The 15,925-nt window shown below is 40.7% G+C and overlaps 2 protein-coding genes across 4 annotated transcripts in view; both read left to right on the forward strand.

Moving 5' to 3' along the window:
- pik3cd (phosphatidylinositol-4,5-bisphosphate 3-kinase, catalytic subunit delta) overlaps nt 1-4,875 on the forward strand; it is a 51,878-nt gene extending 47,003 nt beyond the window's left edge. For all 3 annotated transcript variants that reach the window (XM_064922872.1, XM_064922874.1, XM_064922873.1), the window contains exon 23: nt 444-4,875. In XM_064922872.1, coding sequence (XP_064778944.1) covers nt 444-581 — 138 coding nt within the window. In that variant the 3' untranslated portion in view covers nt 582-4,875. The remainder of the gene's footprint in view (nt 1-443) is intronic.
- A 1,674-nt stretch (nt 4,876-6,549) lies between these two features.
- ctnnbip1 (catenin, beta interacting protein 1) overlaps nt 6,550-15,925 on the forward strand; it is a 32,489-nt gene continuing 23,113 nt past the window's right edge. The window contains exon 1 of the mRNA XM_064922875.1: nt 6,550-6,710. The gene's annotated coding sequence lies outside the window, so the exon portion shown is untranslated. The remainder of the gene's footprint in view (nt 6,711-15,925) is intronic.

The following is a 15,925-nucleotide window of genomic DNA, read 5'->3' on the forward strand; positions in this document are numbered from 1 at the left end:
CTGTAGTACATCACTCCTACACACACAATGATTTATGCTATTTTACACTTGTTAGTTCCTCTAGTTTTAGCCACAGTAGTCAGATAACGTCTATGCAAGGTCCTACACCTGAGATCAGTGTCCTTTTCAAAATATGGTTATGATTTGGTGATGGTTACAAGGATACGTCTGCAGCTACTAATGATGGTGATGATGTTGATGACTAGTGCGATTGATGATAATGGTGATGATGATGTTGGTTGCAAGGACCTCAATGATGGTGATTATGATCATGTTGATGGTAGTGGTGGCAGGGACCTTGCTAACAATGATGATGATAATCTAATTATCATGATATTAATATTGATGATGATTACCAATATAGTAATGTGAGTTGTTTTAAATGGTAAAGGCACATCCGTCATCCTTCTGATATTTTTGTTCTTGTCTCACCCTTTTCTAAGGACTCATTGGCTTTGGGGAAATCGGAGGAAGAAGCGCTGAAGAATTTCAAAGTCAAGTTTAACGAAGCTCTGAGAGAGAGCTGGAAGACCAAGGTGAACTGGATGATGCACTCTCTTGCCAAAGATAGCAGACTTTGAATAAAAGCCACTGCCCGGAGAAGCGTTCTGAACCTTAATACCCCTGATTTGTCGATCTGATCAGGGTTTTCAGCTTATGGAGCCAAAAGGAATGAAAATGCACTGAAGTCTTTGTCGTAAAATAAGAGCAATTGGCAATGTTTTACAGATGTTTACACCTGACTGGCAGTCATGGTTATGGTTTATGAACTGATGCAAAACTGCAAGTACTTGTTGACAGTCACATTTCATTGGGAGTAATTGCCATTGTTACTATATCATACAGACAGTACAGGGTTGAAAATCATTTGCACGTGGGCACGCCCCATGTCAACCAGACCTATCACCACATGAATAGCGCCCTGAAAGTGACAATCTCAAACCAAATTGGGAGCAAACAACATAATAATGATGCCTAATGAAACAATGTATGAACATTTTGTCAGGAGAGTAGTAAGAGAGAGGAGTTAAATTATATGTGAAATACTGTAATAGGAGATTGATTAAATGACTTGATAAGTTTTTTTGCATTGATTATAGTTAAATGACCAGGCCAGAGAGAGGTACGTAGGACCTCAAGTGTTTCATGCGGTTTACATTCATTCTATGATTTTTTTTATTTTTTTTTACTTTTGAATTTTATTATTTTCATTGAAATATACTGTATCCTCTGTTTTACAGTGAGCTCCAAAAGTATTGATACGTTGTTTTGCTGTTTTGGCTCTGTACTCCAGCACTTTAGATTTGAAATTACACAATGACTACGAGGATAAAGCACATACTGTCAGCTTTAATTTGAGGGTATCTTCATCCATATCGGGTGAACCATTTAGAAATTACAGCACTTTTGTAAATAGTCCCCCCATTTTAGGGGAAAGTATTGGGACAAATTAAATTATGTGTATTTAAGTAAGAAAAAGTGAAGTAGTCGGTCCCATATTCGTAGCGCGCTGTGACTACAAATTGGTTGGATGCATTTGCTGTTTGTTTTTTGTTGTGTTTCAGATTATTTTGTGGCCCTATTAGAAATAAATGGGGAATAATGTATTTGGGGGATGATACTTGTGCATCTGTAAATTTCTCACTCAATCATTATTCATGATTCATTCAGAATTATCCGTAATCATGGTAGCAATCCACATTAATGTAGAAGTGTTTAGAAACATATTCTATTCTTATTTACAATAAAAGTGAGTCCAAAATTACTCTACATTATTTACCATCAATTTCTATTGGGCACAAAATAATCTGAAACACAACCAAAACAAACAGCAAGGGCCTCCAACAAATGTGCAGAGTCACAAGCTTGATGTTGTCATTGTGTGCTATGAATATGGGACAAAATACTTACATTTTTACTACTTAAATACACAAGTGAATTTGTCCCAATACTTTTTGTCCCTTACAATTGGGGGACTATGTACAGAAAGTACTGTAATCTCTAAACAGTTAACCCAATATGGATGAAAATACCCTCAAATTAAAGCTGACAGTCTGCACTTTAACCACATAGTCATTGTATAATTTCAAATCTAAAATGCTGGAGGACAGTTTGCACTTTAACCTCATAGTCATTGTATAATTTCAAATCCAAAGTGCTGGATGACAGTCTGCACTTTAACCGTATAGTCATTGTATAATTTCAAATCCAAAGTGCTGGAGTACAGAGACAAAAACGAAACAATTTGTCACTGTCCCAATACTTTCGGTGCTCACTGTATTTAAAGTCTTGAAAGTGTGTTAAATGTTTTTGTACAAAGAATCAAGCTTTCTTTGTAAAGGTACTTTTTAGGTTTTGACATGATAATGTTATGGAATAAGGTCTTATTTGTCTATTGTGTATGTATGAGATTTTGCCATCTGGGATGTTTTATACCTTGTGGAATGAGATACCCCAGTCTGTTGTTTGTAACAGAGATGGAGTCAAGAGTATATTTCCTTCAACAACATTGCATTCCAGCCCTGCTCCTACATAAGTAAAGCAAGACGTTTTGCCAGCCAGGATTTTGAGTCACTGCTACTTGGCCATTTAACTCAGGAGTTGATATTCATACGGTCTTGTCAGAGACTATTACACGAGACCCAGACCCATACACTGGTGCCAGGACTCAAGCCCAAAACTTGGACAGTGATCCCCAGACCAAGTGATCTTGTGTGGTTCTTCAGACCAAGACCACAAGCTTGAGTCTATAATAAATTTGTAATAAGCCATAGCTCTTTATCTCAAGTGTTGCTCTTCAATGTCTCTATGTGGTGTCATTATACATAAGCTACCTGCTACATGCTGTGAAATGATGTAGGGTCGATTCTCATGATAGGTCAGTTGAATTGATCTACAATACCTTGAAGAAAATGCAGGGACAGTTCTGTATGTTTTAGCTTTCAGATATGCACTGTATGTTGTCCCCAGTGGCAGTCCTGACCTATGTGCCTATCTATGCCTTTTACTTTTATGCTTGAGAAAATTATTCTAGAAAATAATACTGTACATACCTAGCGGGCTTTATCTCTCTCATCTCAAAATGCTGTGTCAATGCTGTGTAGAGTGACTGATGTTCTGTGAAAACAAACCATGATATTACTGTATTAATGTACATTTGTCGTTGAATTATACATTCTGTATCTATTCTCTCCTGATTAGAGTATACTGTGGACAGAATCCACTAATGATTATTTTAACCATAGGATGTGTGTGTGGGGGGAGGAAGCGTTGCTATTGAGCACTGGTGCCTATATTTAATTGATTTATATTGTATGTCCATTATTTTCTGTTGTTGCAGATTGCAAACAAGGGTCAATTGTAAAACATAGGGCATTGCTGTGTGGAACACTGAAAAGCATGAATTGAAGAAGAGCTTTTATATGCATTCCATTGCGTAACCTGCTCAGTAATATCTGCACTGAATGTTAATATAGCCAGGTAAATGGATATTTTAATAAATTACTATGTTTTAGTATTTTGTTCATTAGTCCACAATCCCATATCTTGTATTTGCATGTCAGCAGTCAACTTTTCAAGATGGAGCACTTTCAGTACAGACTAAAAACTGTGATCATGCGTTTATTTTGAAAACTTGACTGCTAACATGTAGTCAAAAAACAAGATTTTAAATAGATTTTTACACTGAGGTTGGAATAATACTGGGAAAATTATGAAAATGCCCTTCTAGTTTGAAAAGACCACCTGAAATGTCAGCCTGTTATGGTGGGATGGCGTTTTGGCCTGCCTGGTGACATCACCAGGTTAATTAGTCCAAATTTCTCTGCCAATAACATCTAGTTTTCTGTTTTTACCGCCCCATTCCCAGACAGTCCTAACAAAATTCTTGCTTGAGAAATTGCACTTTGCTAAGAAGCAATTTTTGTTTATTTTTTACTACTTTAATTGAAAACAATCACAGTAAGGTATTTAATTGTTACCCAGAAAGGATTTGATATTTAGATAAAACGTCTGCATTGGACCTTTAACAGTGGAATAATGAATAAATGACCAATAGTTTTGAGTAAGATGATCATTTAAGTCAGGGCTCTCCAGCCCTGTGCCTGGAGAGCTACCATTCTGTAGTTTTTTTCTCCAACCCTAATCTACCGCAACGGGTTGGATTGAATACCTACAGGAGTGTCACTCTCCAGGAACAGGGTTGGAGAGAACTGCTTTAAAGGTGTTCCAGAATACCCATATTTCCAGAATAGCCATATATTTTTAAAGGCCAGTGTGGAGCAAGATGTCTTTGTTAAGCATATGTGCCTTTTTGGTTTTCGCTATTGATAATCTTTATGTGCTGTGAAATACATGACCGTGTCTTTATTATTATTACGGCCATCATTATCATCAATATTATTGTCATCATTATCATTTCAAGCTTTATAAATTGATGGTGGACAGCCTCTGTGCTTTTCATTGCAGCATCTTTTTATGATCAAATATATTTGTATTTATGACCAGGGCTCTGAACATGTGCATAGACTTATTCTGAAAAAAATAGGAATTTGAGAACCATAGTTAATTTCCCATGAACCTTGTGCTCGCAAGTATACTGGATTGGCTGGAAATGTATCCCTGCTTTTGAACTACCTGAATCAATTATCTGAATGAGTAATACTATTAATCAATGTTTTACCATCATGAAGTTCAAGTGATAGACTCAAACATACTGTGTTATACCTATTCAAGTTAATGCGCTTTAAGGCTCTTTCAACTCAACACAAATACACTGTAGACTTGAAGGAGGGAGGGCCTTTGTTTTTCATTTGGCATTTGCTAATTTGTTTAAATCATGTGGAATCAAGTTTGTGAAATAAAAAGGGGACACTATACCCTGTGTCGGCCAATTACTACATTTGACCTCTATAATAATCCTCATCCGGTCTTTAGAAATAAGCAGTCCTTAAAAATATCCACATCCCTATAGACGGGTTGGTTGTTTAACAAACAAAACCGTTGCGTGTACAACCATTGGGCAAAACCGACAGGGTTGGCTTTGATTGTTGACATAAAAACTATATTTTGTCTCCAAGGTTTATTGAAACCAGAAATACATTTGCACTTGTCTCTCCCATACATCGTTACCTAGTTTGCGAATTTTAGCCATATTAGCATAGACGTGACATCGATCAAAACGCATCAAAACAAGACATGGTATCTAATCAAGTACAAGATATAAAATAAAGCTGCAAGCAGAAATTCTGGAATTCAGCTGTGGGCCTACTGTGCCACCATTAGGACAAATTGGATATCACCCTAGGATGAGCTACTTCTGTACTGCTAACCACACTTGGCCAATATCAGAAATCAAAATCAAACTGATCATGCAATATGCTTTTGATGCATTTCTGACTATTTTGTATGACATTGACTACTTTAAACATCTTCTCCAGAACCAATAGACTGATCGACACATTTTGTGCATCACATCGATGGATGCACATCTTAAAACACAATATTTTCCAGGACGAGCTGAAACAATATGGCTACTATAAGCCAATGAGCTTTCATAAATGTTTTTTTCCTGTCCAACTGCGCCACCATGCAGCCAAACTGAACTATAGTTTACAGGTTAGCTAGACACATCCCTGAGCATGTGTGCCAAAGTTCATCATGAGTCAAATTGACCAAGAGATATAAACATGTACCAGTTATAGCGCCACCATGTGGTCCATCTGAATGTGCCCGCTTATGTTGAGTCTTCAGTGTTTGGATCTTTTGTACCAAGTTTTGTTAAAATACGAAAATCCATATCTGATTTATATGCATTTATGTTTCAGACCACGCCCACGCGAATGTTTATTGATCAATAACAGTCATGTCGTTTGAGATGTTAGCCTGGAAAATATTGCGTTGCGAGGCCTTGGTCTAAAGATACTATATATCGCGTTTTGTGCAGATCCATCATTCGGTGCTAGAGGAATAGCATTTTGAATGTTTTTCACACAATTCTAAATGGCGAAAAATCCTTCATGGCAGACATTATTGGTCCTATAGCAAATGTGTTCCTTGTGAGCAGAGGGACCTATGTACTGAATTTCATGACACTCGGACACAGCATGAGGGACGTTCTCGCGTTCCAAGTTTGCATTTTCAATTGTTTGTTATAGCGCCAGCATGTGGCCAATTGGCATCGCATGAGAGGGTGTGGCCCATGGTCCTTTACCATCATGCAAAATTCACGGGAATTAGATTTTTTTAACCAAATTTACGGAACCAGTATAATAATAAATGCAATAAATACAATCGAGTTTCATCAGCTTAGCTGCTGAACCCCCAACTAGCTGACATGAGCCACCTATACTTCCCTAGCTTGTCGCTATCTATCTTGCCATCCAGAATCACAACACACGGCCTTCTTCCCCATTGAAGCTTGCGCATAGTATTCGTGACGTCAGCTAACCTGTCTATAAATTACTTAAATGTAAATAACAAAATAATGCATAAAAAAAGTCAGTCACAAAATTACATTTTGGGCGGACGGCTCCCCTAGTGGTCGCCTGGAACTAAAACAACAACGGGAGCCAGCTCCACCACGCAGCTCCAACTGGAGGGTTTACACCAGATTCCCAACTGGAGGGATGTGACCCCGGAACAGGACGCCTTCGTAAAACAACACACCATTAAAATAAAACACAGAAGAAAGGAAAACTGGACCAGGAGGGGTAAGCTCAAATGTAAAATGTTATGACGTCGGGTAATTCTCCTCCGAGTTTGGGGGACGTTGTATTGTTAGAAATATCGCATTTACTCCGTTGAATACTTACAATCGGCGAGCGGTACCTGGATGGAATTGCACCCCCCATAGCATAGGAACTTCATTCACAAGGCTTTTGTCTCGAGCCTAGTGCTGTTAGCATTATTTGGTGGCAAAGGGAAGCTCTGTTGTTACAGACATATGTGAAGTTTGCACGTTAGTAAGTAGTGTGGGTTTCGTAATATATTTCCAATGCTTTCAGTACTGGTTTGCATGAGGGGATTTGCAACGATCCACGAGTTCGTCAGTTAATAGCAACCGACCAAGCTATACTGGGAGACAGGAAACGGCGTTGAGTGATTGCTGGCTAGCTCGCTAACAAGCTACAATGTTACACTTGGTATGCTGCAACGGTAACAACCAAGTAACTAATAGCTAGCTATAACCAGTGTAGTGTTCGTTTTACACTCCATACCATGTGTACAAAACATTTACGTTATCCCTATCAGGAAAATGGAACTTAGGAGTTTTCTGTTTCCTCTAGATATTTCTTATAGCCTGTAATATTTGTGTTATCGATGAAATATGATATATTATATTGAGGAGATATATTCTATCAAATAAGCCCCATGTAGCAATTTAGCTATTACATTTTTTGTTGACTCACTTCGTGGTCTATTTTTCGTGGACAGATTTTGGGCAGAGTAAACCCTCTTGCTTCGCCTCGTCTGTTGTAGCTTATTGTTTGAATGTTTCAACATTCCGGACGTAACGTTATCAGTGATTTACGTCCTGATATCAAACAGGGGGTCTTGAATCGAACAAAAAATAGGGATGTGTTGGGTATGAGGTGTTATATTTGCCACATAATTAAAATAATAAAAGTTACTGACTTTAATGCTCAACCTATTTGTATATATACAGTCAACCCTATTGTTATAAATGAAATTGTCCTTTTTCAACTTTCCTACATTATTTTCAATAATATTAATAGCCAACAGTAATAATGTTTTGTTGGGGCATTTAAAAATAAAGCGCTCTACCTAGCTAGGCTACCTCTTCTACTTCTAAAACCTCATCACATTGACTTCTGTAGGCTATTTTAGTCTCTCTCCACACCCATGAGAGCATTGTGCTCAGCCTTGCAAGGTCTTATTTCCCCAACTGGCAGATGGCTGACAACACATTCAGCTGTGAAGCTGGCATATTGCCTGCAGTGGAGCATTGACGAGTGGGTGTTAGGGCAGGCTACGGACAGGGGCTTGAGATTCTCCTGGAAATGTGTGAACTTGGTTGAACCGTATGGCTCTCTTAGTCTGCACATTCCCCTGTGTGTCTGGGGTTTGGAACCAGATTAGGACCCTTGCCCTACCATCCCTATCAACCCTACCCCCCCCCTCTCTTTCTCTCTCATTATGCCAGGGAGGTGCTGTTATCAAGTACAAGTAGGGTACTCGTACATACAACACCAAACCTAGTGTAAAATGGACAGTGGACTCAGTCCACCACCATAAGTTGTTGGACTTGCTGAAAGTACTGAACAAGGAGGATGATGCTCCGACCTAGTAGATTGTATGCAGCAGATGCCTTTTCAGTGTAACTGAGTGGTTGGTTCAAATTGTCCTGTTGCTGTCATTTCCCCCTAAAATGTCTTCTCAAATACTGGTAGTATCAGTCCAGATCTTACCTTGGCAGTAATAGCCTATGCCATTCCTTTTGTAGAGCTGGCACTGATTTGCAGAAATTATTTTATTATTTATCTATATCATTGTTTAATGGATGCCAGACATCTTTGTCTCTTTCAGATCTCACAGCCATGTCCCAGTGGGACCAGATTACTGCTGCCACTTCTGTCTCAATTCCTTAGAGGTTGTGTAGAGCAAGAGGAAAAAGCTATGCATTGTATTTCGTAATGCAGTAGTCCTACTTCGTCTCTGAAATTCTTTATTTGATGAAGACCAACTTGTGTGTATGTAGTATTTACTGACGTATGTGTAACTGGTGCACAGACACTACATGTTGATGTTTTTACATGTATGGAAATTGTAACGTTTTTTGTATGGTGTATTTTTTTGTTGTGTCGGACCCCAGTAAGACTAGCTGTCGCCATTGGCGTCTGCTAATAGGGAACTTAATAAATCAAATCAAAAAGCAATCATGGAAAAAGAGCAGGCAAATTTTTACTCAGGTTAATTGACACAGTCACATTATTAGTCAAGTTGACACACAATATTTCTAGTTTGCTGCTGTTTGTAGGCTCTTCCACTTAGCTTTTCAACACAGACTTAGTCATAATGATATAATTTTGTAGAATTACATGAATTTATGCCTCACATGGTGATAACAAGGCATGACCTACTTATCAATCATATTTTCACAATCCAGTTCATCACCATTGTCTTCAAATACTGTGGCCATTGTTGCTGAACTGCAAATGTGAAGAGGTAGACTAACCAGTAGTCACAAAAGCAGCCTGCTGCAGATATACAGTAGCCTAGATCAGGGATGGGCAATTGGTGGCTCATGGGCCGCATGCGGCCCCCCCTTTTGTAGGCCGCAGACCAATTTCAACAAACAAATAAACAAAATGTATATTTTTTTTTTGCGTGGAACTCAGTTGGGGTCTCAACTTACTGTTGAGAGTTAGAATATACAAGGTGCTATTTTGAAATTTGGTTGTGCATCAGCAGTCACTCAATCAGCATTTTTTTTTTGATTGATAAGTTAGTCTAGGGGCCAACTATCTAAACTAGTAGCATGGTCGAGTTATCGACCGGGGTGGGGCCCACTGATCATTGGTTACTATATTAAGAACGGCACATTTTTCTCTCCGCCACATGGAAAAATGTGCAGAATTGCATGAAATTTACTTTAAAACTTATAATGTTCCTCTTCGCTGTCATGAGGGGGGCCACCCAAACATTTTTGCTCGCAGGTGGGGATGTGGGTACGCAGACCCACCCCACTGTGGCCCCTCATGAAGAGTTCAGTTTTTTTGTACCCCCCCACCCCCATCAAAGTTGCCCATCCCTGGCCTAGATGGAGCCCTCCACAGCCTGCCCTACATTGTATGACCCTCTCCAGTTGAGGTCCTTTTTCAAAACAAGCCTGCATTTTATAAAAGCAATTTCCTTGATGTGCTACTTAGGGCTTGTTTTCACAACCATAGAAGGGATTGTTACAGCAAGCAGGAGTTGGTGATCAAGTGCTGATTTTAAGAGAACATTTTCATGAGAAGTTGTCTGATCAATTGGAATTGACCTGCAGCTCTGTTCACTTCCCAAATGGAAGAGAGGCCCATAGGGCCTAGGCCCTATGTAAATGTGTTACTGGTCCATGCCTGGACCTGCTTGGCTGCAGAGAATGGCTTAGTAGTTGGCAATCAAGCTGCCAGTGTGCGTACAGGACTTTTGTTTCTGACACATTGCTTATGAGATGGACTTAGGCCTAAGATAACTCAGAGAATGCAAGCTAAGCCATTTCTGCCCATCAACCCTGCCTACAACATGATTTGGTTTATAGAAGGAGTCTGAACTTCACTCAATGCTAATTCCCAAGTCAAATTCTATCGCTCCTATTTGGCTTCTTTCCCAGGCCCACTGTACAAGCATACTATTTCTGAACAATCAGACATTGTGAGTGACTTTAATAACAGGTTAAATGGGCAGACATGATGTGTGGAAAGGGCTCCTATTTGTCATCATTGGGTTGGTGCACCGTGGAGGCCTGTGGCCTTCCTGACCCTGTCACATGCGAAGGCCTATCGTATTGCACACTAATCCCTGGCTGTGGTCCCTTCCCTGGCTGTGGTCCCTGGCAGCTAAGGGTTGAGTGTAAGGGGAGTAGGCAGTGTCAGAAAGCTCCTGAGTAGCTGTGTTCTTGTCTCTCACACAAACTCAGTCACGCATGCATGCAGAAGATGCTTGGTGGATGATCGCAAATGGATCTTGAAGCATTTCCTCTGTTTATGACGCATTTAGGCGGCTCTGCTTGTAGCGACTTATTTCAAATGTCACGTCCCTGTAGTGCACTATATAGGAAATAAGGTGCCATTTGAGACGCAAACTACTGTTATTGTTGTTAGGATCCCTGATATTAAGCTGAGATTTAACAGCGCTGCCCAGTAAGTCTCAGACAGCTAGCCTCCTGGAGTGCCTGCCTGCTCCGTGCTGCAAAACATGGCAACACTGACAAGAGCCCAAACTGAGTCAGAGACAAGGATTAGTTTGGGCCTAAAGCAGCGTTTGATTGTGTCTGGCTGGGTTATTAACCCCGTTGCTCTGAGCACCCCTTGTGGATCAGTGTTCATTTACCACAGAATTAGCCTGTCCATTAAAGGGATGCATCAGGATTTTTTAAATGAGGCCCTTTATCTACTTCCCCCAGAGTCAGATGAACAGTCTATGGGTATCTGCTAGCGGAGATTTTCTTGTTGTTTTCTTAATGTTTGTGGTAAAAGCAAAGAAGAATCCCATTTAAAACAGCGCCATTGTTAGCTCATTTCAATGAAAACCAACTGCATATTTTAATAATATACTGAACAACGATATATACACATGTAAAGTGTTGGTCCCATGTTTAATAAACTGAAATAAACGTTCCCTGAAATTTCCCATATGATTTTGTGCACAAATTTGTTTACATCCCTGTTAGTGAACATTTTTCCTTTGCCAAGATAATCCACCCACCTGACGCTTGTAGCACATCAGTAAGCTTATTTAAACAGCATGCTCATTACACAGGTGCACCTTGAGCTGGGGACAAAAGGCCACTCTAAAATGTTCTGTTTTGTCACAACACAATGCTACCGATGTCTCACTTCAAATGTCACATCCCTGTTCTATAGGGTAGATAGCGGGTAGATAGCAGACAGTGTATGGTGTCGTGTGGGCGAGCGGTGTGCTATTGTCAACGTTGTGAACAGAGTGCCCCATGGTGGGGTTATGGTATGGGCAGGCATAAGCTACGGATAACGAACACAATTACATTTTATCGATGGCAAGTTGAAGGCATAGAGATATCATGATTTTATCGCCTAATGTTTCATCATGATAATGCATGGCCTCATGTTGCAAGGATCTGTACACAGTTCTAGAAAATGGCCCAGTTCTTCAATGGCCTGTGTACTCACCAGACATGTCACCCATTGAGCATGTTTGGGATACTCTGGATTGACGTGTACAACCACGTGTTCCAGTTTCCGCCAATAACCAGCAACTTCGCACAGCCTTTGAAGAGGAGTGGGACAACATTACACAGGCCACAATCAACAGCCAGATCAACTCAATGCTAAGGAGATGTCACACTACATGAGGCAAATGGTGGTCACACCAGGCACTGGCTGGTTTTCTGATCCACGCCCTTACTTGCTCTGTGACCAACAGATGTATATCTGTATTCCCAGTCATGTGAAATCCATAGATTAGGGCCTAATGAATTTATTTCAATTTTCTCTTTTCCATATATGAACTGTAAATTAGAAATTGATTTTGTTCAGTGTAGTTACAAAATGAATGTTTGTTTTATATTACCTCGTTTTGTGCCTGCCAGTTTGCTGTAGGCTACACCGCTAGCAGCTTGCTAGCTAGCTAAAAACAGCAAAAGAGTTAGCCTTTTAGCTTCCCACATCTCCCCAATGTGCAATGATCAGATTTATAATTAAATGTACCCTGGCCAATATTCTTTACTTGCCAGTGTAACCTACAACTTTATCTCAGTTTAATGTGCACAATGTCTTGTTTTGGTCACAGAGAAAAAGCATATCTCGCAGCTGCTTTTACCAATAGCCTTCACTAGTTATTACTTTTAAACAAAATGCATTTTGGGGGGGATTCTAATAAGTTAAATAAATGTTAAAAAAAAAAAAAAAATAAGTAGGCTACTTTAAAGCATAGCCTATAGATCAGATCAAGGAACCAGTTAACATTAACCTATTAAAACATTACTATAGCAATGGGGTTTGTTAAAGTAGGCTATACGCCCAATACATTGTCATCACATTGGCTTTGCTTGAATTACAATTCATTGTTCTTCTCAGACCTCTATTTTAAAATTTTAATTTCAAAAAGTGAGTTAGGCTATATGGTTACACCGGTAATAGATCAGTTGTTGTATTACTTGAGAAACAGCTGAGTGATCATACATTTAAATAACTAGCATTTATATATTTTTTTCTGGACTGATGCCTGCATCTGATGGTCTGTCTCAGAGGAAGGTGAGAACAGCAGACTGAGGGTCCACTTCTCAGCATCCCTTCACTCTACCTTTCCTCCACTGACAATTAGCAGCAAGGGGACATTGTCTTCCAGCTGACGGCGTAACTCGAGTCGCACCTCATTATTTCTGCCTCATGCCAAAAGTCCCAAGCCGCCAATAATAACAACGTAAGCCTATCAATACACTTTCATACTCATTCATTGTAGCTGCAGTGCTGGTTGTAGCACAAGTGGAAGTAGGGAGAACATGTATTTTATGGCTTATAAAAGTGTTGATAGTGCTGAGTAAACTTATGAACTCACTCAATCAGTAAATCTTTATTGTATTTGTTGACAGTCTCTAGTTATGGTTTTGAAATCTCACAGACCCTCTCAACGTAGACTTTTATCGGAAGCCATTCTTGTGATTATTGTGATTTTGCTATTGTAAATGTTTGTAGGCTTATGTAGCCAAATTGTATCTATGATCGTACTCTATCTATCCATTTATTACATTTACATTACATTTTTAAGTCATTTAGCAGACGCTCTTATCCAGAGCGACTTACAAATTGGTGAATTCACCTTCTGACATCCAGTGGAACAGCCACTTTACAATAGTGCATCTAAATCATTAAGGGGGGGGGGGGGTGAGAAGGATTACTTATCCTATCCTAGGTATTCCTTGAAGAGGTGGGGTTTCAGGTGTCTCCGGAAGGTGGTGATTGACTCCGCTGTCCTGGCGTCGTGAGGGAGTTTGTTCCACCATTGGGGGGCCAGAGCAGCGAACAGTTTTGACTGTTTTTTTGTATGCTATTTTAACATATGACAATTAACTAATGATATCAGGCCACACCCGGCCATGATTAGACACCTGTGTGTGTCTTTTGACACTATAAATGAGTCACCCCGCAGTGTTTGTCATTATACCCTGATGAAGACAGCTTGGACACTGCATTTTTGCATCTGAGCTCCTAGTGTGTGCGGCTCTCCTTTTATTTTTTTTTAAAGGCTCCAGACAATTACAGATTATAAAGGGAACGACAGCCATGTCGCGGTCACCATAGCCTTGCTTCCGGACGAACTAAACACCCTCTTCGCCTGCTTCGAGGGAGAAAAAAACATGAATCCGCCGATGCAGGTCCCGGACGCTCATGCTTCGTGGCTGAAGTGAGTAAGTCATTTAAGCGTGTTAACCCTCGCAAGGTTGCTGTCTCAGACAGCATGTGCAAACCAGCTGGCTGGAGTGGTTACAGACATATTCAATCTCTCCGTATCCCAATTACTTAAAGATTTCCACCATTGTTCCTGTATCAAAGAAACCGAAGGTAACTGAACTAAATGACTATCGCCCCGTAGAACTCACTTCTGTCATCATGAAGTGCTTTTTTAAGGCTAGTTAAGGACAATATCACCTCCACCTTACCCGACACCCTTGACCCACTACAATTAAATATATCGCCCCAGATCAACGGACGACGCAATCGCCATTGCACTGCACACTTCCCTATTCCTTCTGGAGAAGAGAAATACGTATGTAAGAATGCTCTGACTACAGCTCAGCCTTCAACACCATAGTGCCCTCAAGCTCCCTGTGTAACTGGGTCTTGGACTTCTTGAAGGGCCGCCCCCATGTGGTGAAAGTAAGCAACAAAAACACCTCCGCCACGCTGATCCTCAACACGGGCCCCATAGGGGTGTGTACTTAGCCCCTTCCTGTACTCCCTGTTCTCCCATGACTGTGTGGCCACGTACGTCTTCAACTCAATCATCAAGTTTGCTGACGACACAACAGTGGTAGGCCTGATTATCAACAACAGTGGGACAGCCTACAGGGAGGAGGTGAGAGCCCTGGCGGGGTGGAGCCAGGAAAATAATCTCAACGTCAACAAAACAAAAGGTTGATTGTGGACTACAGGACACAGCAGAGAGAACACGCCCCCATCCACATCGACGGGGCCGCAGTGGAGAGGGTCAAAAGCTTCAGGTTCCTCAGCGTGCACATCACTGACTTCCTGAAATGGTCCTTTCACACAGACAGCGTAGAACAGTGCCTTTTCAACCTCAGTCTGAAAAAAATTGATTTGGCCCCCAAGACCCTCACAAGCTTCTACCGATGCACCTATGAGAGAATCCTGTCAGCCTATCACTGCCTGGTACGGCAACTGCACTGCCCGCAACCACAGGGCTCTCCAGAGGGTGGTGCAGTCAGCCCACTCTCTGCCCTCCAGGAATTCTACAGCGCCCAGTGTCACAGGAAGGCCATCAAGGACCTCAGCCACCTGACCATCTAGAAGTCAGTGACACTACAAGTTTTAACTAGGCAAGTCAGTTACAAATTCTTATTTTCAATGACGTCCTAGGAACAGTGGGTTAGCTGCCCTGTTCAGCACGGGGATTCGATCTTGCAACCTGTCGGTTACTTGTCCAATGCTCTAAACACTAGGCTACCTGCCATCCGCTACATTGAATATGCATCAAAGCTGGGACCAAGAGACTGAGAAGCAGATTTTATCTCCAGGCCATCAGACTGTTAAGTCACCACTAACCAACCTCCTCCCAGTACCTTGCCCTGAACCTTAGTCACTGTTCTATCCGGCTACCACCCGGTTCTCTACCCTGCACCATAGACTACTGCCCTGTGTATGCAAAGTCATTGAACACTGGTCAGTAATAATGTTTACATACTATTTAACCCACTTTATATGTACACTGAACAAAAATATAAATGCAACATATAAAGTGTTGGTCCCATGTTTCATGAGCCAAAAAAACAGATCCCCAACATACACCAAAAGCTTATTTCCCCCCCGCAAAAATTGCTCAAATTTGTTTACACTCCTGTTCGTGAGCATTTCTCCTTTGCTACGATAATCCATCCGCCTGACAGGTGTAGCATATCAAGCTGAGGAGTATTTCTGTCTGTAATAAAGCCCCTGCCCAGTCATGTGAAATCCATAGATTAGGGCCTAATTTATTTATTTAAATT

The sequence above is a fragment of the Oncorhynchus masou genome, chromosome 18 (genome assembly GCF_036934945.1).
Source record: "Oncorhynchus masou masou isolate Uvic2021 chromosome 18, UVic_Omas_1.1, whole genome shotgun sequence".
Lineage (NCBI taxonomy): Eukaryota > Metazoa > Chordata > Actinopteri > Salmoniformes > Salmonidae > Oncorhynchus > Oncorhynchus masou.